The sequence below is a fragment of the Hakea prostrata genome, chromosome 11 (assembly GCF_041222555.1).
Source record: "Hakea prostrata isolate BN-2017 chromosome 11, UWA_Hpros_2, whole genome shotgun sequence".
Lineage (NCBI taxonomy): Eukaryota > Viridiplantae > Streptophyta > Magnoliopsida > Proteales > Proteaceae > Hakea > Hakea prostrata.
Window position 1 is genome coordinate 2,723,108 of NC_142610.1, and position 20,266 is coordinate 2,743,373.

At 36.7% G+C, this 20,266-nt stretch overlaps 1 protein-coding gene across 1 annotated transcript; it reads left to right on the forward strand.

The window, feature by feature from the left end:
• Nucleotides 1-11,004: 11,004 nt before the first annotated feature.
• LOC148999579 (uncharacterized) lies at nt 11,005-11,821 on the forward strand. Its single transcript, XM_089140095.1, has one exon. The coding sequence runs from the start codon at nt 11,362-11,364 to the stop codon at nt 11,557-11,559; it is 198 nt and encodes a 65-aa protein (XP_088996221.1). The 5' UTR covers nt 11,005-11,361; the 3' UTR covers nt 11,560-11,821.
• Nucleotides 11,822-20,266: the final 8,445 nt, after the last annotated feature.

Below are 20,266 nucleotides of genomic sequence, written 5' to 3' on the forward strand. Positions count from 1 at the left end.
AGCTTTAATGGAAAATAAGCGAGAAGTGTGAATATTCGAATGAGCTTACCTTTCATGAGAATCTTGGCTCTATTTATAGGCTTGAATATGTTGTCTCTTATCATTGATGACCGTCAGATGGAAAGTATAGATCGGATGGCTATGATTAAGCCTTTGTTTAACCTTTGGGTGGTCCCTTAAATTCATTCGTCTCATCAGCTGAATCCAGTTGAACCTGGTCAAACCGGTATAAACCGGAAGTGGATATTTTAGTCACAACACACGGTTCATGTGAAGGGGTTAAATTCGAGCACAACAAGTATTGTTGATACTAATTAGAAGTATTATACAGTGAAGCAGTGAAAGATAGTATTATACACTACTATATTATTACTATCCGTAATAGATTATTTATTTGCTTGAATAAAATGGGGTGGGTAAAAAGGGTTGTGAAAGATGTAAAAATCCCCTAAATCCTAACCTGGTAACCCATTGGTTCAGGTCCACGAACTCGGAGTTCTAGTAAAAAGAAACTCTGGACCATTCGAGTTGAGCCCAAAAGTTCAAAAATCGAACCTATGGTGTTGGATGAACTAGAAGAAGACCCAGCTACCTTATTTGACTTCAAGAGGAGAGAGAAAGTTAGTCCAAAAGGCATAAAAAAGAGATTTTTTAACATGCACGAAAACCAATGTTAGAGGACTCAAATACCAAGATAAATTCTAGCATTGATTGGGAAAAGTTTAGGAGTACCTACCCTCCAAAGCTCGTCGAAAATGTCTTTCACAGCTAAAAGACAAAGGGATTGTCAATTGGGGGCGGCAGGTCAATTTGATTGACTACCTACACAAAAAAGGTCATTTTCCGGAATTTGGGTCAAGAAACCCTATTTTATGGTTTTCTAACCTCATAAACGAATTGTTTATGCTAGAGGGAGGCTGAGAACGTGGAGAGGAGAGCTTGGAGTTTTGAAGAATATTTGCTCGTTTAACAGTGCTAAAGCACGGATTGTGGAGATTATCGTGCGAGAAGGTAAGGAAACCATCTCTCTTCATTATCTATGGGTTATTTAGGTTGGTGGTTAGCATTTATGTTGGAGAATATTGGTAGGAGAGTGCATGCTTGTTGTTAGGCGTTGGTTGAAGTTTCCTTGTATGCCTCCTAGTCTTAATGAGTGTCAGTTGGTTTCATTTCATCCATTTGAAACCGATCAAACCTCTTTGAGATGCTCGCAACAACTCTTCTCTGACGAGCCAATTTGGGGCTCTTGTACTGATGACAAATTGGAAGGTGTTTTTGGGACAATATTGCTATCTCATTGAAGTCCCAAACCCCCCCCCCAATCAATTGGATTTCGGAATGAACTCAAATTTGGGCATTTTGGTAGTAGCCCTAGGGGAGCGGTTGACTAGCCCTGGTGAGCCTGACGAATCGGCCCCTATTCGAGAGCTCAAGTTGGGTTCGAATGATTCATGATTGACTCCCAATTTATGCCTAATTTAATCCTTATGTTTTCTAGGGTGTTTGTAACTTGATTACATTCTTGAATTGGTGGATTTCTTGGGCATTTGAAAATTGTTTTTGTCATCGACAGGTGAAGGATGCATTTTCATATGTCATGTAATTAATTTAATTTTGATGCTTGTTATTATATTGTGAGGAAATCCATCCATATATTTCTGTATTTAATTGATTTTATTCTTGCCATTACAAAAATGTCGAATATTCTTTTATGAATTGCGTGAGATTTTGCACGGATGAAAGGTAATTTGACGTTTAAGTTCATGTTACTATATATGTACCAACCCGGGGTTGTGGGTTTGCCAATTACCCCTGGTGCTTATGCATCCCCATAGACTCATTAGGTGCATGGTCAGTATGTGTCTAGACTTGTTTGGCTAGTAAACTCGATTGAGTGTTACTACACTTTCAGCAGGGGTATTAAAGCCGAGTGACCCGTGAAGGCAGAGGCTGGGTCCTATGAGCATCATGCAAACTTACTGTTATCATATAGTGGTCGGGTTACATATGTTAGGGTTGGGCTCATGGACTTCCAAAAGAAGGCTTGAGTGCCATGAGGAGACATGAGATGCATCCGCCCCAATATATATGGATGACCGTAGGGTTAAGGAATGGTAGTCCAAAAGATAGCTTGAGTGCCATGAGGAATAACATTCCTAGGTGGGAAGGATACATGGATCAAAAGGGCACTAGGTGTCACATCCTCCCAGCCGGTACCCTATCTGGCATACCCGAGAGTGTGATCCACAGCCCGAAGATCAGGTATCGAGTAATCAACCTCCCACATAAACAATAACATAATCATGAACAATAATAATAAAAATGCGAAAGATAAACCATAGATCCAAATAAGAAAAGAATGAATCATATATAAATCAGAGTACTAAATATAATCAGAGTGTCTAAATCATATAAGTAAAGTGAGGCAAAATCCCACTCTACAACCAGCGGAAAAGTAGTTCTAAAAGAGAATAAGCAGGATAGAATCTAATCCCAATAGCATGTACAATAGGTAACTAAATTGTTCTCAATCTTATAGACAATATCCCTATAAGTATAAATCTCATAAACGGCACAAGGGCGCTTCCACTCTATGGTCGGACTAAGCATCGTACGGAGCATAACCACTCGCGGGATCTTCAGTGTAATTGTCGTAACCGCAATCACCTTCCTAGAGATATGCCTCTTCTCCTTGCACTTCTTCATACGGGCCGTCATGATATTCGAACCCTGTAGAATAGTCTAACAAACATTGTACAATAAAGGAATGAGTTTTAAAGAAACTCAAGTAAGGCGATTAAATCTATAATAACATAAATGGCAGGATTTCGAACAAACATAAATGCAATATGGTATGAGACAAACAATGAATGTATGAATCTAACTCTACATATGCTGGTCTCTATTAGCGAGACATGCTTTAAGTCATAGCACCGTACTTCTTTAGGAAGGTCTCAATCACTCATCATCAGTTGGTAATGGGTCCGGCATCCCTCGGGACATTCCATGGTTGGGGGTATAGGTCACCACTCTCTCACATCACCATTGGTCTAAGTACCGGCGCATGTCAGGGTAAAGCCTAGCCAAATGCAAGTCTTCTACTTAGTTACATCAAGTCGGATCCAGATACGTCCATTCCTCGTCCCGACGATCCTTTCCGGTATCCTTCACACTAGAGTCCTCATAGTCCCTGACTACGGACTCATCAACCCTATTGGTCATCCACATATGGTAAACGGGAAGCTCTCACGTCCTCTCACGGGTTGGTTACCGGTCTTGAGCGCCCGTGAGCCCAAGTCTATCCATATGCAACCCTACCAATAAATGGCCCCCACAATGTGATTCCTGTCCTCTCACGGGTTGGTTACCGGTCTTGAGCGCCCGTGAATCTCCATTGCTACCACGGGTCGTTCGGTCTCAATACCCCTCCGATTAGGGTCTGACATAACGGGACATCCTTGCCAAACACTACTAGACAGTCCTAAATATGTCATCCAACAGTTTAGGAAGGTGTCCAGAGGGCATCTCCGGAAACATCCCATAATATTCTCGTAGTAGTCCAAGGACAGAAGTGTCAAAAGGACACCTCTCCTTTCCAAACCATACTTAAGCATACACAAGCATCAATTCATAACATCACATATATGGTAACTTCATATATGGAAAGAAATCAATAATTACAATCAACTTGTATATAATTGGTAAGTAAATCATACATGAGTCAATTCAATATAAATAAGTAATGCTACTGATATCAAGACAGTACCACAGTAGTATAACATTATAAGAATCTAATTAAAGAAATAAATTAACAAGATTCAAATATAGAAACTAAGATATGCAATTTATGTTGTTAAAGAAGTAACCATCCTTACCTTTTATAACTTGCAAAGGAATCCTAAGAAATCAAGTAAGATCTTGACAAACTTGAGAAGAAGGTCCTAAACAAGTGTATACAACATATTAGGAAAGATCCCTAACAGAAAAGATACCAAAACATCCAAAAACAGACCAATTCCGGAGTTGCTTGTACTCATTGGTCGATTGGATTGGTCTCTTTGATCGACCAATCGTCGACCAATGCAAACGATAGCCTATAAAATCAGAGTTTTAAGATATAAAATCCGAATTTGGTGGTTCAAAATGGTACTAATCAAGGGGTAAACTACATTAGTAGTATCCTAACATATAGGGGACCTCAAAACACTTATCAAATCAAGTCTTCAAGATACAATTTAGGAAACAAAAAGTTACCATAATTAGATCAATCATGGTTCTTGAAGAATTCAAGATAGAAATCAAAGACAAGAACAATAGGAGAATGAATCATTGATTCAGATAAAGGTATCATGAAAGGCATACTTAGATCTTTAAGAAAATAGACCTAAGAGTATAAATCTAAATAAGGAAACAAAACCTACATATATGTAACTATCATGATTCATGAAGAGAACATGGTATGGTAGAAGAGAAACAACTAGAGATTGATAGATCATGGATCATGAAAAGAAAACACAGCAATTGACTACTAACATGATCAACATAGTAGATCTAAGAAGATCAGAATTCAAATCAGAAGATAAACAAAGACAAGATCATGATTTGATCATGATTCCTTCAAAAGCTTGCAATGATCATGGTTAAGATCATTGCATTAGCCATTAATCCTTAGGGAGATCATGAGAGACAAGTCCAGAGATGTTTGCAACAGAGAATGCAGCATCTCCTCTACTGTCTCAACTCAAAAAGGAAAGAAAAACAGAGATGGAGGAGAAGAAGAGAGTGTAGACATACCTTTGATGTAAAAGGAAGAGTTTTGACGAAGATCCGTCAAGAAAACACCAAGGATGCAAGGGAGATGACTTGCAGAGGTCTTTGGTTCGTTCCAAAGAGTTTGGAGGCAGAAAATACGAAGTAGACTCGAGATTGGACTTAAATAGAGCAAGCAAGACCTAATTGCCAAAGACAAAACCCATTGGTCGAGTGGATTGATCGACTGGTCCAGTCGACCAATCAGTCGACCAATCAGTTCAGCAACTCCTAAACAGGGAATTGAAGACCCAGATCAAATCCAATCCTAAAGGGGTTTTGCACACATATCAAGTGACTTACCTAATAGGTAGAAATGCCTTCAAACCATGATAGAGAGCACTCCAAGTCCATCAACTAATCCGATCTTCATCAAGATTCAGTTTCCATAAATAGAACCTCATCATCAACTCTCATGGATTCAAAACCAGACACCAAGTCCTCCACTGGGATGGCCCAAAGCTGACTTCTTACTTTACTTCGGGTCACTGGACCTTCAAATAACAAGGTTTCCGGGTCAAGGTTAGGGCTGGGTTTTACACTAGGAATGAGGGAAGGTATCTAGATCACATGTAGCACGAGATGTAGTTGACTTTGCATTTGGGCTAGTATCCCTAACATGCACCAGTTCCTAGACCAATGGTGTTGGTGAGAGACAAGTGACCTAATCCCCAGCCACAATATGATGTGACTTGACCGCATTGCCATGGAGAACCCAGGAGCTGCTAGCTTCAGTTCTTTACTCAGTCTCAACGGGAGTGGTTCAAGCCAAGCCCCTGGAAACAAACAGAGTCAATAGAAAGAAGCTCCGGCGGGCGGCCCCAGCTTCTGGCTCTCTTGATCAGGCCTGATTGCTTGTGTGCCGTGAGAGAGACTGACGAGACCGCCTAGAGGAGGCTGGTGTTGTAACTTAATGCATGTTTACCATAGAGACTACATTCGTTAGAGTCTAGGATCATATTTGTATCATCATCATTCATTATTTTATTATAATTATATTATATATAAATGTGTTTGATTGTTGCAGGATGTGTGATTATGTTGACCTCGTTGAGTTCTGTGGAACTATTTCCTTTATATGTGTTTTCTCTTATATTCTATTGCAGGTTATGATGACTCCTTCTACCTGGAGGGTCAGCCGCTAGCTAAGTCTTACAAGGGATCGGCAAGAGAGGATACAAAGATACATGGAGAGTTGTGCCATGCACAAGCTGTGCTTATAGACTCCAACCCTTTTGAAATTCTGAATATATCATTGGAGAAAGTAGTTGCCTTAGTTGCCTTAGTTGCCATTAGTTATGTTCTTTATTTATTTGTTTTGTAGGGGTGTTACTTGGCTCTTATCTATCATTCGATAACAATACTTAGGCTTTTGCTGTTAAACAATTTCTTCTTTAAAATCTGATTATGATTTCGACTAACTTTGAGTAATGATTCGATAATAATTGTACTAACATTTGATACTTGATATTTAATACTTTATTTCCCTTTTTGCTCTTGGATTATGCTATATTGTGTTGTATGATTATGTATTGGCTGTGAACCTAATCTTGTAGTGTTATCACCCCCACAAGTATTCAGGTGAGACTGGATCCAGCTGGGTGGGATGTGACAAAATATATTATTTTCATTGAAATTCCAAAAAATCATTTTGTTTGGTTCACTGAGTGAGAAAATGTGCAAACAAACTTCGTTATATTAAGGAACTTGTCTGCCAATGCTTAACTTAACTTTTCCTATCCTATGCATATAGAAAATCTTACTATTTTTTGTTGAATTTGTGCATAACTTAAGAGTCTGTTTGGTTTGATGAATCCATGAATTTCAAGTTTTTGCTTAAAAATTAGATTTTGTGGATTCTTAGGGCCTAGGTGGAACCCTGGTGTAGATTCATGCCTCATGTTCCATCGTTCCATCTAGTACTACTTGTGACTCCATAGATTTGAAATTCATGGTTTTGAAATCCGATTCTATTTCAAATCGATGGATTCATCCAACCAAACAGCCCTAAATAAGCTTGTGAGGCCTACATATTCTATATTTTGCCCCTCACTTCTACTTCCTTTCTTTTCCTATTTCTTGTCCCGTTACTAGTGATCCCACCTTTCTATCTTTTCTTCCTTTTCTTTTTTTCTTTTCTTATTTGTGTGTGTGAGTGTGTGTTTGAAAGAAGGAGCTTTTATAAATAAATAATGAGTTACACAAAAAAATTTACATCCAATAATATTTTATTCCGCTGGTATCATCTATAACCAAAGCAATTAGAGTAGATGGCAAGGCATCAACAAAAAAAGACTCGTTGGGGAGATTATTGGAAATCCGTCAAAATCCACACAATAATTAGTCTCATGCATATGGTGAATAAAAGAACAATGAACAAAGGAAACCCTTGGAGCCCTAATTTCCATGATCAAGTCCAAGGCCCTCCAACGTAGAGGGTATGGGCCTTAATTTCTTTGTTACTTGCAAACAAATGGTTAAAAAGGATTTTTTTTTCTTTTTTCTTTTTATGAAAAGAAAAGATAAGTTACTTAAGGATCTAAAATACAGTTAGCAAATTATTGAATCTGGGTAGGGGCGGTTGATCCAGCAATGCAACCAGCCCCAATTGACCGGCCCTCTATCTCCTTCATGTAAAGGCTGATTTTGACAGGCTTCGGAGAGTAAAAAGCTTAATTATTATTCAATCAATGGTATAGTTTACCTCAACATTTGAGTCATCTAATATTATTGATTTTCAGACATGTCAAAATCTTCTTTTAATGCCTTACGGATTGACCTTCTCTCTCCTCTTGAACCCCATTAGAATCGTCGGATCTTCTTCTTGGTCATCCACTTCCATAGGTTTGATTTTCGAACCTCCGGGTTCAACTCAAATGGTCTAGAGTTGTCTTTTACTCGAGTTCCAGGTTCGAAAACTTGAAATAATGGGTTAATAAGTTAGGATTTTAAGAGATTTCACACAAGTTCTTGAGCCAACCACTGGGACCAACCATGGTTCATGTGAAGGGGTCGTTGATACTAATTAGTAGTATTATATACTAAAGAAGTGAAATATAGTATTATACACTAGTATATTATAAACTATCCCTAATAGACAATTTATTTGCTTGAAAAAAATCGAGTGGGTAAAAAGGGTTGTGAAAACTGTACTATTTTCATTGAAATTTCAAAATTCATTTTGTTTGGTTCGCTAGGTGAGAAAATGTGCAAACAAACTTCGTCATATTAAGGAACATGTCTGCCAATGCTTCACTTAACTTTTCCCATCCTATGCCTGTTTTGTTGGATGAAACCATTTCAAGTTTTTACTTAAAAATTAGATTTTGTGAATTCCTGGGGACTGGGTGGAACCTTGGTGTAGATTCATGCCTTAGGTTCTATCATTCCATCAACATTACGTGACTCCATAGATTTGAAATTCATGGTTTTGAAATCCAATTTTATTTCAAATCCATAGATTTATCCAACAAAATAGGCCCTAAATAAGTTTGTGAGGGTTGGTAGAGTGGTAAGATCCATACTTCTCAGTGGAGAGGTCATGGGTTCGACTCTTACGGACGACAAAAAACTCCCTGAGGATGTAATCGAGGTGAGCACAAGCTGGCTTGGATGAACCTCAGACAAAAAAAAAAAAAAGACTTATTCAAGAGACTGGTTTCTAAAAGGATCCAAAAAACTGTTAACCTAACGAAGTGGTAACGTTAGGGCAATTTAAAAATAGTACCTCATTAGTTTTACCCTCACAAACTTCAATAGGAACGCAACCGTACCTAACATCATTAAGGTTCCTAGCAATAAAAAGCAAAAATGGGATGAAATCAAAAGGTCATGGATCACCCCTTAGCTTAGGAACAAGGTTAAAGCATTACACTATGAGTATCTAGACTGCAATACTCAGACCGTTGCTTTCAGCTAGTATTTATAAACTAAATTAGGTTCTACAGCTAATTGGACTCTCCCACAAGACCTGTTACACTGTTGGATCGTAACTGATCCGATGGCCTATATTATAACATTCGTTGGGTATAACTCAAATACCTCAACCATACCTCAACAACATGTATCAATCACATTCAAAGATTGAGGTAATATTTAAAAGTAAAATTTTATTTTAATTCAATCTGAACCTTTGGATGTGACTGATGAACATGTGTCCTTCATCCAGAGAGAAATGGATAATCCATTTATTTGTCAAAAATGGACCTGATAAAATTCTAGGGAATGACACATTGCAGTTCCTTAAAGTCATACCTGGATTAGCCTTCTCATTATTAAAAGAAGTCTCAGTCCTTGCTCTCCAAATGTACAAAAAAATTGATAAAAATTGACAAGATCCTCTAAGTCCAAATTTTTCGCCACTTAATTGAATGCAAGGCTTTTTGCATAAGTCAATTAAGGAATTAGCAAACAGGTACTTAGAGAGGACTAACACACAAATTATTATTATTAATACAGTTTAAGCTTTATGACATGTAGTTTCTATATTGTTGTCACATAAAATGCTAAGACCACTAAAATCAGACCATTTTTACTTTCTATTATTGACCAATAGAGGCCATTAGAAAACATTTTGTATCTAAGATGTATTTTTCAATGATTAAAGATTTTCCAAAACTTGAGAGAGTTCACATCCAAATCTTCCAAATCTGAGACTAAGAGCAATCAATTTGGTAGAGAATTTGTTTTCTTTAAGAAAAGGACTACTCCAACCATCATCTCTATGATTATAGTCAATTCTCAGAATTTTGGAGACAAAGTGAGAAGGTAACCAATCTTTGAGTTTATTCAAATCCCATCTTTGAGGGCCTCTAACTTTAGCCACCAAAGAGTTTTGAATCTGGAATTTTTAGGGAAAAGAGAATGGAATGGAAAGGAAAGGTATGGAAGGAATCCAGGGATTGTGCCAAAAGAAAGTGGTGTCCTCCCCTTCCCAATGGATCTAAAAGAGAAGGATTTAAGTGAAGGAAAAACTTCAGCATTCCCAGCCCAAGAGGGTCTAACCATATATTTCCCCCCCTCTGCCTTCTCTTAATAGTAGAAACCATCTTAGATTGAGAGTTCTTGCCATCCAAAAAAATTAAAGCAATAGAGTTAAGTTTAGAGCAGACAGCCAAAGGTAATTCGAAGTAGTATGTCTGAAAAGATGGAATAGAGGAGATGACAGATTTGACTATGACCGCTCTTCCAGCAAAAGAAATAAAGTTTGCCTTCCAAAAGGAGAGTCTAGTAGATACTCGGTTAATAATAAACTCCAAATTCTTTTTATGTGATCTAGAAGGGAAAAGATGGGAAAACATCCTTTGTTGTGCACTAGTTTATGTTATGCACATACATACTAAATGATTGATTGAGAAAATAAAGTAAATACAAGACTATTAAGGATTTTTAAAATTTAAAATTAAACTTTAATCCCGGCCAATCATTTGGTACAAAAATACATTGCTGTGCACAACAGAGGATTTTTTTGGGGAAAAGATAGGTCCCCAAATATTTACTTAAAATACTCATTTTCGAGATACCAGTAATAGCTTTACGATCTGGCAGAAAGGGGAAATATTTGGACTTTCAAGCTAAGAAAGGTCCTTTTGTCAAAATTGTTGATTTCGCCATTCGTGAAAAAGATCAAGAGCTGCCTTAATAGTAAAAAAAATTTAAATTTAGTAGCTCGATAAAAGATAAAGACATCATCAACAAAGAACAAGTGAACAACTTTCGAAACTATACTCATAATTTTTTTTTTTGGGGTAAAACTCATAATCTTAATGAGTCCGGATCTGCGATCCCGTCGGAAAGTGCTCCCCGACGACTTTTCCACTCCAAAATACAGGGGCCCAGGGGTGGGTGATGAGATTTTTTTTTTTTTTTTTAATATTTTTCAGCTGTGGAGCCCACCAATTTTGTGGTGGTCTGTGATAGGGGTGATGATCTGGATTCAATCTTAATCCCTCTACAACCGTTAAAAACGAGTTGGCCCCAACTTAAACGACAGAACCCTTGCATTTGTATTATCGAAAATTCTGATTCGAAAGTCCTCTTTTTTTTTTTTTCGGTAAGAAGGTTTCCAAAAGTCGATACACTTTTGTATTTTTTTTTTTTGGGCCCAACGGTACACTTTTGAAATGTTACTCAGAAAAACATTAATAAAATAGTCATATTCTCCGCCTAATTATTATGCATTAGTTGAAAGGAAAACGACGAGAAGATAAAGATAAAAGAAATCGAATTCCCGATAAAAAGTCGAGCACTAACCGATTCTTTTGCGTCTTACCGAAAACCCTCCCTTACCAAACCTGAAATTCAGATATCAGATCTGCAGTCTTCCCTTTCGCAATCGTATTGACAGAGGAGTCTCAACAAATCAATCAAACCAAACCTGGTGGAGTTTCTTAGAAGATTTCTCCTCTTCTTTCATTAGTTGATTAGTTGATTTCTCATCTCATCTGCTTTATAATTCATCTCCTCTTGTCTCATCGCTACTTGCGAGTTGCGATTGATCGGAATTCCAGCAGAGGCAGAGAAAACCAGGAAGGAAGAAAGAAAGAAAGAAAGATGTGCTGCGGAGGTAAGTTGTGTAGGATATTGACGTGCTTGATACTGTTGGCAGTGGTGATAGGGCTTCTCTTTGGTTTCGGTGTGTTCACACATGGCTTTAATAAGTTGAAGTCCACCATTCACTACACAGATCCTCATCATTCCTTACGGGGAAGGCCGTTCTTCTTCGACAACGGAGCACCTATTCGGCATTGATTTTCCAAAATTGTTTACTGTTTAAGTGTTTCTGCTCGTCTCTTTCTCTCTTTTTTTTCTTTTTTAAATCGATGTTGATTCATTTTTATTCTTTATGTTGGTGACCTTCTTAGTGGTTCTATGTTAGATGCATATATTTCTAGGGTTTTATTTCAGTTCATGTGTGTCGAACATAGTGTTGATCTGTACCTGTTGGATCTGAAAATCTGAATCTCAGATCTACACTATTTTTGGATTGTTAATTAATGATGATTTAAGAAAAGGATTGGAAATTGTGCGGAACTTAACCAAGTAGATGATGCGGATTTTGAGAGTCATGAGGGGGACAGGATCTACTGGATCTTGATTCCCAACTGGGTTCCTGGTTTTATTGATTTGTAGCTGTTGGAGTTGAAGTAGTAATTTTAATTTTGAAGGTTGAAGTTGGTTCGAATTCATATTTCCTTCCTACTCTTCTCCATTGCTGATTTTCTCAGTATCAGTTCCAACTTTCAACGGCTGAACAAAATTCAATTTTGAATTATACGTGTAATAACATACCCCGACCGGTGGCTGTAATTACCAAAACCCCAATTTCCTTATATAAAGGAGCCTTGTTACCAGAAATAAAATCCTCTTAACATCCTCAAGGTTTCGGATCTTAGTTGGCAAAATGACCAGCTTGATTTTCAGATAGGAGGAGAATTTGAATTCCATCCTCTTAACCAAGTACGGAAATTAATTACGCAAATTGGCCGGTAGATTTTTTTAGATCCCAAAAATAAATGAACATCCTTTAACCAAGTACAAATCAAAAAATTTTTGGTAGATTTAATACCACTAATGTCTTCTAATATTCTATGGCGGATGGAGTGTGGGCTGACTAAAATCCTTAATGTTAGTTTCCTTCATATTGCTTAATATATTTACCAAAAGTGGGACATAAGTTAATAGTCACCTGTTGTGGTTCTTTCGAAGGTGAAAGTAGGTCTCGCACATCCTTTTCGTCACACCAAACTTCATCTATTTGTAGGTTCCTTTGTTGTGCTTGATCTATTCCATCTTGTATCACATGTAGTAGCACTTCAGTCATATTCCTTTCCCAATTCCTCCAATACTAATATACTTTAGTTGTCAAACCAAACGTTATTAGCACTTACATTTTCATAAACAAATAACTCTCTTTCTTATTAACGACATTTGCTGTTCTCTTTCTCTTTTTCTTTTCTTTCTTCTATTTATTTTTTATAGGTTTTTTTAGTGGACCATAAATTAATGTTGAGTCTCTTTTAATTCAATGATATATTAAGTGTGGATTCTAACCAAACTAACACCATTAGCTTTACTATTTTCAAACTTTAAATCTAGGGAGACCAAATTACTGCTAAGGTTATCTTATATAATGTATTATGATTTAAATATCCTTTAATTATTCACAAATTTTTTTAATTATATATTAATTAACGCTTAATCATATATATGGGATTTCTTCAGGCTAATATATTGGTTGGGCTAAATTAGTTTTTTCTTTGTTTTGTTTTTCGTTGGGTCTTGCGTGACGGTGTGACCCCATTATTTCTACTAAAAAAAAGAAGAAAGATAATTTTGGTCACTAACTGTTAATCAATACATGGTTTAAATATATATATATATATATATATAGTGAATCAGTAAAAGATATTTTAGTTATAACATATTATATAAGATTTTAAAATTTGAAAATACTTGACGGTGTGGCTAAGGGTGTTAGTCTGGTTGGGACTCACACGTAATATATTGCACTAAGAAGACCTAACATTGGTTTATGATCCACTAAAGGGACCCTCATGTAACTTTTTTGATGAAATCCCTAGTATGTGAGAAAAATTTTCAATATACGCAATTAGAGTCATTCAAGATATATATTTAATTTAAAGATAGAATCTGAAAGACCATAACGGATTTGTTATGGTTTGAATTTGATTTTTGAATTTAAGTTTTTTTTTAAATTTGAATTCAAGTTTTTAATTTTGAATTCAAATTTGAATATTGTAAACGAATCTTGTACAACAGCCATGTTTATTTATAAATACATAAGACTTACCCATCAAGGTAAGCAACCTACTTATCAAAAACAGAGTTTTCTTTGCATTCTTTCATGGTATCAGAGCTAAGGTTTTGAGATTTTTTTTTCAATATTAAATCTTTCTTCAAATAGATAAATAAATAAAAATGTGCCAACAAAGAAAAGCACAAAAATTAATAATCAATTACAAAAGCTAGCAAAGCTAATTGAGACCTTCACGCTTTGGTGATTCTACGATTAAGTTGATCAAACAAAGTAAGATACGTGAGATAAATAAGACGATCCTTGGCACCAGTACGATGATTCCTTGTGTGCTTGCAGAAGTACTTCAATTGATTAAGCGTGCAATAACCAAGCATTTGCCCAAGAAATAAGAAAAGCCAATTGACCTCGTTCTTCTTTTCAATAATGGGCTTTACACAATTTACCTTTCCACAGAAACTGCAGTCAGGAAGCAAAGGAGTCAACCATTCTTTTGGAGCTCGATCATGCATGTTTCTCCCATTCCTTCTAATGAAACCTGCAACCTCAGAGAACTTTGTTTCTAGGTCAAATTCAATCTGGTGAGCAAATTTACACTTCTTGCATTCGACTGCACCAAATATAGAGAATATTCTATGGCATAAAAGGTATTCAAGGTTATATATAGTAGCACGCCTGTTGGTAGCCCATGGATAGGGCGCAGGGATTATCTCATTCCTTCCCAATGTATGGTCTCGTCGCCGCCGTCTGCCTGGGCGTGTGGAGGTTCAACAACATAAGGGTTTGGATGGACTGGAGGATTAGCAACATTAAGGTTTGAATGGACTTGATGATCAGCAACATTAAGGTTTGGATGGACTATTACAGGTGGTGTTAATCTTGAAGGATCACCAACGTTAGGGTTTGGATGAACTGGATGATCAGCAACATTAGGGTTTGGATGGACTATTATAGGTGGTTTTAATCTTGAAGGATCACCAACGTTAGGGTTTGGATGGACTATTACTGGGAGTGATAATCTTGAAGGATCACCAACATTAGGGTTTGGATAGACGAATGATGCTGTTGATGTTGAGGTGGTCAAAGTTGAAGGATCAACAACCATATGTATTGATGTTGAAGAACTCGGGGAGGGAGGATAACGAATTGGAAACAGAAATACTGATGGTGAAACTGTATTTTGTAATGGTTTTGCTTGAAATGGAGGTCTAAGGGAAAGATCGAGTGAATCTTGATCGAGTGAATCTTGATCATCATCATCAAATACCATCCTCCTTGAAATTTATCTGAAACCGCAGCACTGTGATTCATAAGATCTTCTCCCATATAAGAGACAGTTAAACTGTAAGAAACTCCCTATAACTCATATAGGCTCCTCAACTTTGAAAACAAATTCAAATCATTTATCTTTTAATGACATACTCATTGTTCCCCAATTGTCAAAGAATTTAATTTCCATTTCTCAACTTACATCTGACAATAATTGTTCTGTTGAATTTTTTCCATGGGGTTTCTGTGTTAAGGATTTGGAGTTAGGCATCACTCTACTGAAGGGTCCAGTCAAAGATAAATTGTATTCCTTCTTGGCTAATGCTGTGCCTCCTTTGGCTCTTTATAGAAATAAAGCTCCTTTTGATATTTGGCATCGCCGGCTTGGTCATCCTTCTTCTGCAGTACTTATTCATTTGAGAAATAGTGTCTTATTTAATTCTTTTGACACACTTAGATCCAATAAATTTGTGACGCTTGCCAACTTGGCAAACATCACAAATTACCCTTTTCTATTTCAGTTAGTAGAACTACTCGACCATTACAGCTTATTCATTGTGATTTGTGGGGTCCCACTAAAACTTTGTCAATTAGTGGATTCAATTCATATATTATTTTTGTTGATGATTTCGATCGATTTACTTGGTTCTATCCTTTGCGATTTAAATCGATGCAATTTATTGTTTCAAGCATTTTAAAAATATGGCTGAAAACTTGCTTTCTACTTCTATTAAAGTTTTTCAAAGTGATGGAGCCTTAGAGTTAACAAAGGGAGCTTTCAAAAACTATCTTGATGAATGTGTCATTGTATCCAGGATTTCATGTCCTCATACTCTAGAACAAAATGGAGTTTCAGAAAGAAAACACAGACACATTACAGAGATGGGTTTATCCCTTCTATTCCAAGCTCACATGCCCAAAGAATATTGGTTAGAAGCCTTTACTACTGCTGTCTATTTAATAAACCGGTTACCAACACCAGTATTGCAGGGAAAATCTCCTCATGAAGCACTGTTTGGCTTCAAACCAGATTATTATTTATTGAGAGTTTTTGGCTGCCTTTGTTACCCCAACTTGACACCCTACAGAGAAGACAAATTATCGCCAAAGTCCAAGGCTTGTGTCTTTCTTGGTTACAGTCTCTATCACAAGGGTTATAGATGCTTAGATAAGGACACTGGCAATGTATATTTATCCAGACATGTTATTTTTGAAGAAAAGGAATTTCCCTTTTCAAATCCCCCATCACACCAATCATCAAACAAACCACCAATTGAACTTATTTCTCTACCTGTTTTCATCCCACACACCCCCACCAAATGTGCCTCCACTCACTTCTCATTCTTCTTCACCTATTTCAAACAACCAACCATCACAAACAACCCCTACAACATCATCACCAGCCATATCAATGGCAAATCCAACCCAAGATGTTAATCAATCCCCACCAACAATAGACCAACCACAGCCCCAACCATCTCATCCTATGATTACTAGGAGTAAAACAAATTCCGCCAAACCAAAAATCCCTCTCTCTTTACTCACTATTAGACACCCGATACCTCAAACCTTTCTTACCACCATCTCCAACATCCCAACTGAACCTAAAACCTACAAATCAGCCTCAAAAGACCCAAAGTGGATTGATGCAATGCAAAAAGAATACAAAGCCTTAATAGACAATCAGACTTGGAACTTGGTGCCTTATTCCAAGGGTATGAATATTGTAGGCTGTAAGTGGGTGTATAGGATCAAGACAAAAAGTGATGGTTCCATTGAGAGATATAAGGCACGATTAGTTGCCAAGGGGTTCAACCAGCAGGCAGGAGTGGACTTTCATGAAACATTTAGTCTAGTTGTAAAGCCAGCCACCATTCGGACAGTATTAACCATTGCACTCTCAAATTCATGGCCAATACATCAACTTGATGTGAAAAATGCTTTCTTGAATGGCAACTTAGCATAAGATGTTTACATGGAACAACCACAGGGGTTTGTTTCCACATCTAAATCAACACATATTTGTCATCTACGAAAAGCAATTTATGGTCTCAAACAAGCTCCACGAGCTTGGTTTCACATATTCAAAACATACCTACAAGGAGAAGGTTTCAAGCAAAGCGTCGCAGATTCTTCCATGTTTATACGCAAAACCCGAGGTACAATGATAGTATTGTTGTTATATGTAGATGATATAATATTGATAGGAGCCAATGAAGCTGCAATTCAAGAGGTTATTCAAAGCCTAAGCAAAGAATTTGCAATGACAGATTTGGGACACTTGCATTACTTCTTGGGAATTGAGGCTAATCGAAGTTCAGATGGTCTTTTACTCACTCAAAGTAAATACTCCATTGATTTATTAAAGTCTACAGGAATGGAGACTTCAAAGCCATGCACAACCCCAATTGCAGTTGGAACAAAGTTATCATCAACAACAGGTTATCCTCTACCTGATCCAACACCATACAGACAATTAGTAGGAGCCTTACAATATTTGACGATCACTAGACCAGATATCTCCTATGCAGTCAATCATGTGTGTCAGTTCATGCAATCTCCCACAGAAGATCATCTACAAGCAGCAAAACGTATTTTACGTTATGTCAAGCACACTATTGGTGCTGGTGTTCTCTTGAAACCAACCCAACTTTCTTTTATAGCTGCTTACACTGATGCAGATTTGGCAGGATGTCCAGACACATGCCGATCAACTAGTGGGTTTTGCACTTTTCTTGGGGATAATTTGTTATCATGGTCTTCCAAGAAACAACCTACAGTATCTAGATCAAGTATAGAAGCTGAGTACAAATCCCTTGCTGTCATAGCATCTGAGTTACTATGGCTTTCTTATGTTCTACGTGATTTGCAAGTACAACTTCCAAGAGGAATGGACATTTATTGTGATAATGTGTCTGCAACACAAATGGCTGCAAATCCAGTGCTACATGCTCGCACAAAACATATAGAAGTGGACTATCATTTTGTCCGAGACTTGGTTCAGAACAACACCATAAAAGTGCACTTTGTTCGGTCAGATGATCAAATTGCAGATGTGTTTACTAAGGGCTTAACATCACAAGCTTTCTTCAAGCATAGAGACAAACTCTTGCACCTGCCAATGCAGAGTTTGAGGGGGGATGAAAGACCATAACGGATCTGTTATGGTTTGAATTTGATTTTTGAATTCAAGTTTTTAAATTTGAATTCAAGTTTTTAATTTTGAATTCAAATTTGAATATTGTAAACGAATCTTGTACAACGGCCATGTTTATTTATAAATACATAAGACTTACCCATCAAGGTAAGCAACCTACTTATCAAAAACAAAGTTTTCTTTGCATTATTTCAGAATCCTCTTTTAGATGACACAGGGGTAAAATCATTTGTCTCCTAAGCAAATATGTTCTCATGGGCAGAAAATTGAGAATATGTGTAGAACTTACCCTTCAGCACACCCAAAAAAAAGAATGACTAAATCATGAAGCCGACCCCATTTAGTTGGGACAAGGCTTTTTTTTTTTTTGATGGGACCTATTATACATAAACAAAGTTGTTTTATATTTGTGACCTTTTCACTAAGGGTGTCAATTCGGTACGGTAACAATAATTGGGTACGATATGGTATAGTATTGAAAACCTCAAACCATAACCGTATCGTACCATATTTATACGGTACAGTATAAAAATGGTATTTTTAAAAACGGTACGGTATGAAACCGGTATAAAATTGGTATGGAAAAACGGCACGGTTCGGTATATGGCACGGTTCAGTATACGGCACGGTTTTGTTACTGTATTGTATGGGAACAAGTGAGAAAAATCAAACCTAAATAGAAAACTAATAGCAAATTACTTAAAATATCTCAACCCATGAAGTTGAATTGTCATTGAATTAATACAACCATCATTCTAAACATCTTGCCAATGATGTTATAATGCATTATGGAATGGCCAATGACTAGTCTTGGCTTCCTTGCTTCGGTTATAATGCATTATGGAATGGCCAATGACTCGGTCAATTAAAGGAAAAAAACTCAACGGACCTTCAAAACATATGAAACAAAAACCACAAAGTCCTTTATACTGGGATTGCTTGGGATGCCAATCTTTACCTGGGAAGCACTTGGGAAGCTTCAGCAACTTTAGATAGACTTAAAGAGTTTAGTGGTGCTGGTAGGAACAATGATCACTACCAGGAATAAAGAACTTGAAAACCTATTTATAAAAATGAAGCATGTTATCAAATGCCTACTTGCAGATAAGAATGGCCATCAAACAAGCCATCAGGACAAGAGCCAAATGTGGAAGCCCAACCTCCCTGATTGGGGTCATAAGCTTGTCTAGCTGGATCAAAGCCATTATTAACTTGATAATCCACTGGGTCTCCTTGTATGTTTATATCTGCACCATGCTTGAATTTCTTTTCATTAAGCAGATTGAGGTTGTAAGGTGGGTATGAAGTGAAGTGTGAGATGAGTTTAGGGTTTAAACTTTAAAGGGTTAATAACTTTACGATATACGGTATAAAATACGGTATGGTAAACGATAATCGGTTTAATGGTACGGTAAACAGTATTTACCGACGGTATGATAACTTATACCGTAACCATACCATACCGAATTACCAAATTTGGTTTCGGTAAAAACCGTATCGAATTTGGAAACGGTTCGGTACGGTACGGTTTAATGGTTTTTTAACCAAATTGACACCCTTATTTTTCATTAAGAGTGTCAGTTATTACCAACCAACAATAATTTGATGAAAAAAAAAAAAATAAAAAATAGATTATTGATTATCTTTATACAATCCATACAATGGTAGAATTCCTGCAAAAAAAAGGAAACATGGATGGAAATGAAAAATCATAAATAACGCGTGTATATCCATAAAATGGTTGACTACACGATAATCTACATACATGACGATGTATGAAAGCATTTCCCCATTTTATGAGAGTTTTTAACACTTATTTTGAAGTACTAATTGTTCATATCTCTTCAATTGGAATGATGCATGAAACATTTATCCATTTTTATGAGAGTTTTATTAAGATGAAACCTCAATAGGAAAAATGGTTAAATAATTTCATATGAGAGAAACTCAAACATATAGACAACAAACATTCCATACTGTTTAACTATGAACAATAGAAGAAAGATACAAAACATGAAAATATATCATATGGAATGAAAACGTTTCAATAGAGAAACCAATCAAGCCAAATTACGGTAAATGGTATGGAAAAGAATTCAAATGAGAGGAGAAAATAATATGAAAATAATTTAAATTAGAAACAACTAGAGAAAGAATGAACAAATCATCTTTATCATGCTTATTACTCCTCCTCAAGTTGGAGAGTGAATGTTAAGAACTCCCAACTTGTCTCTATGACTGAGAAATAAATCATT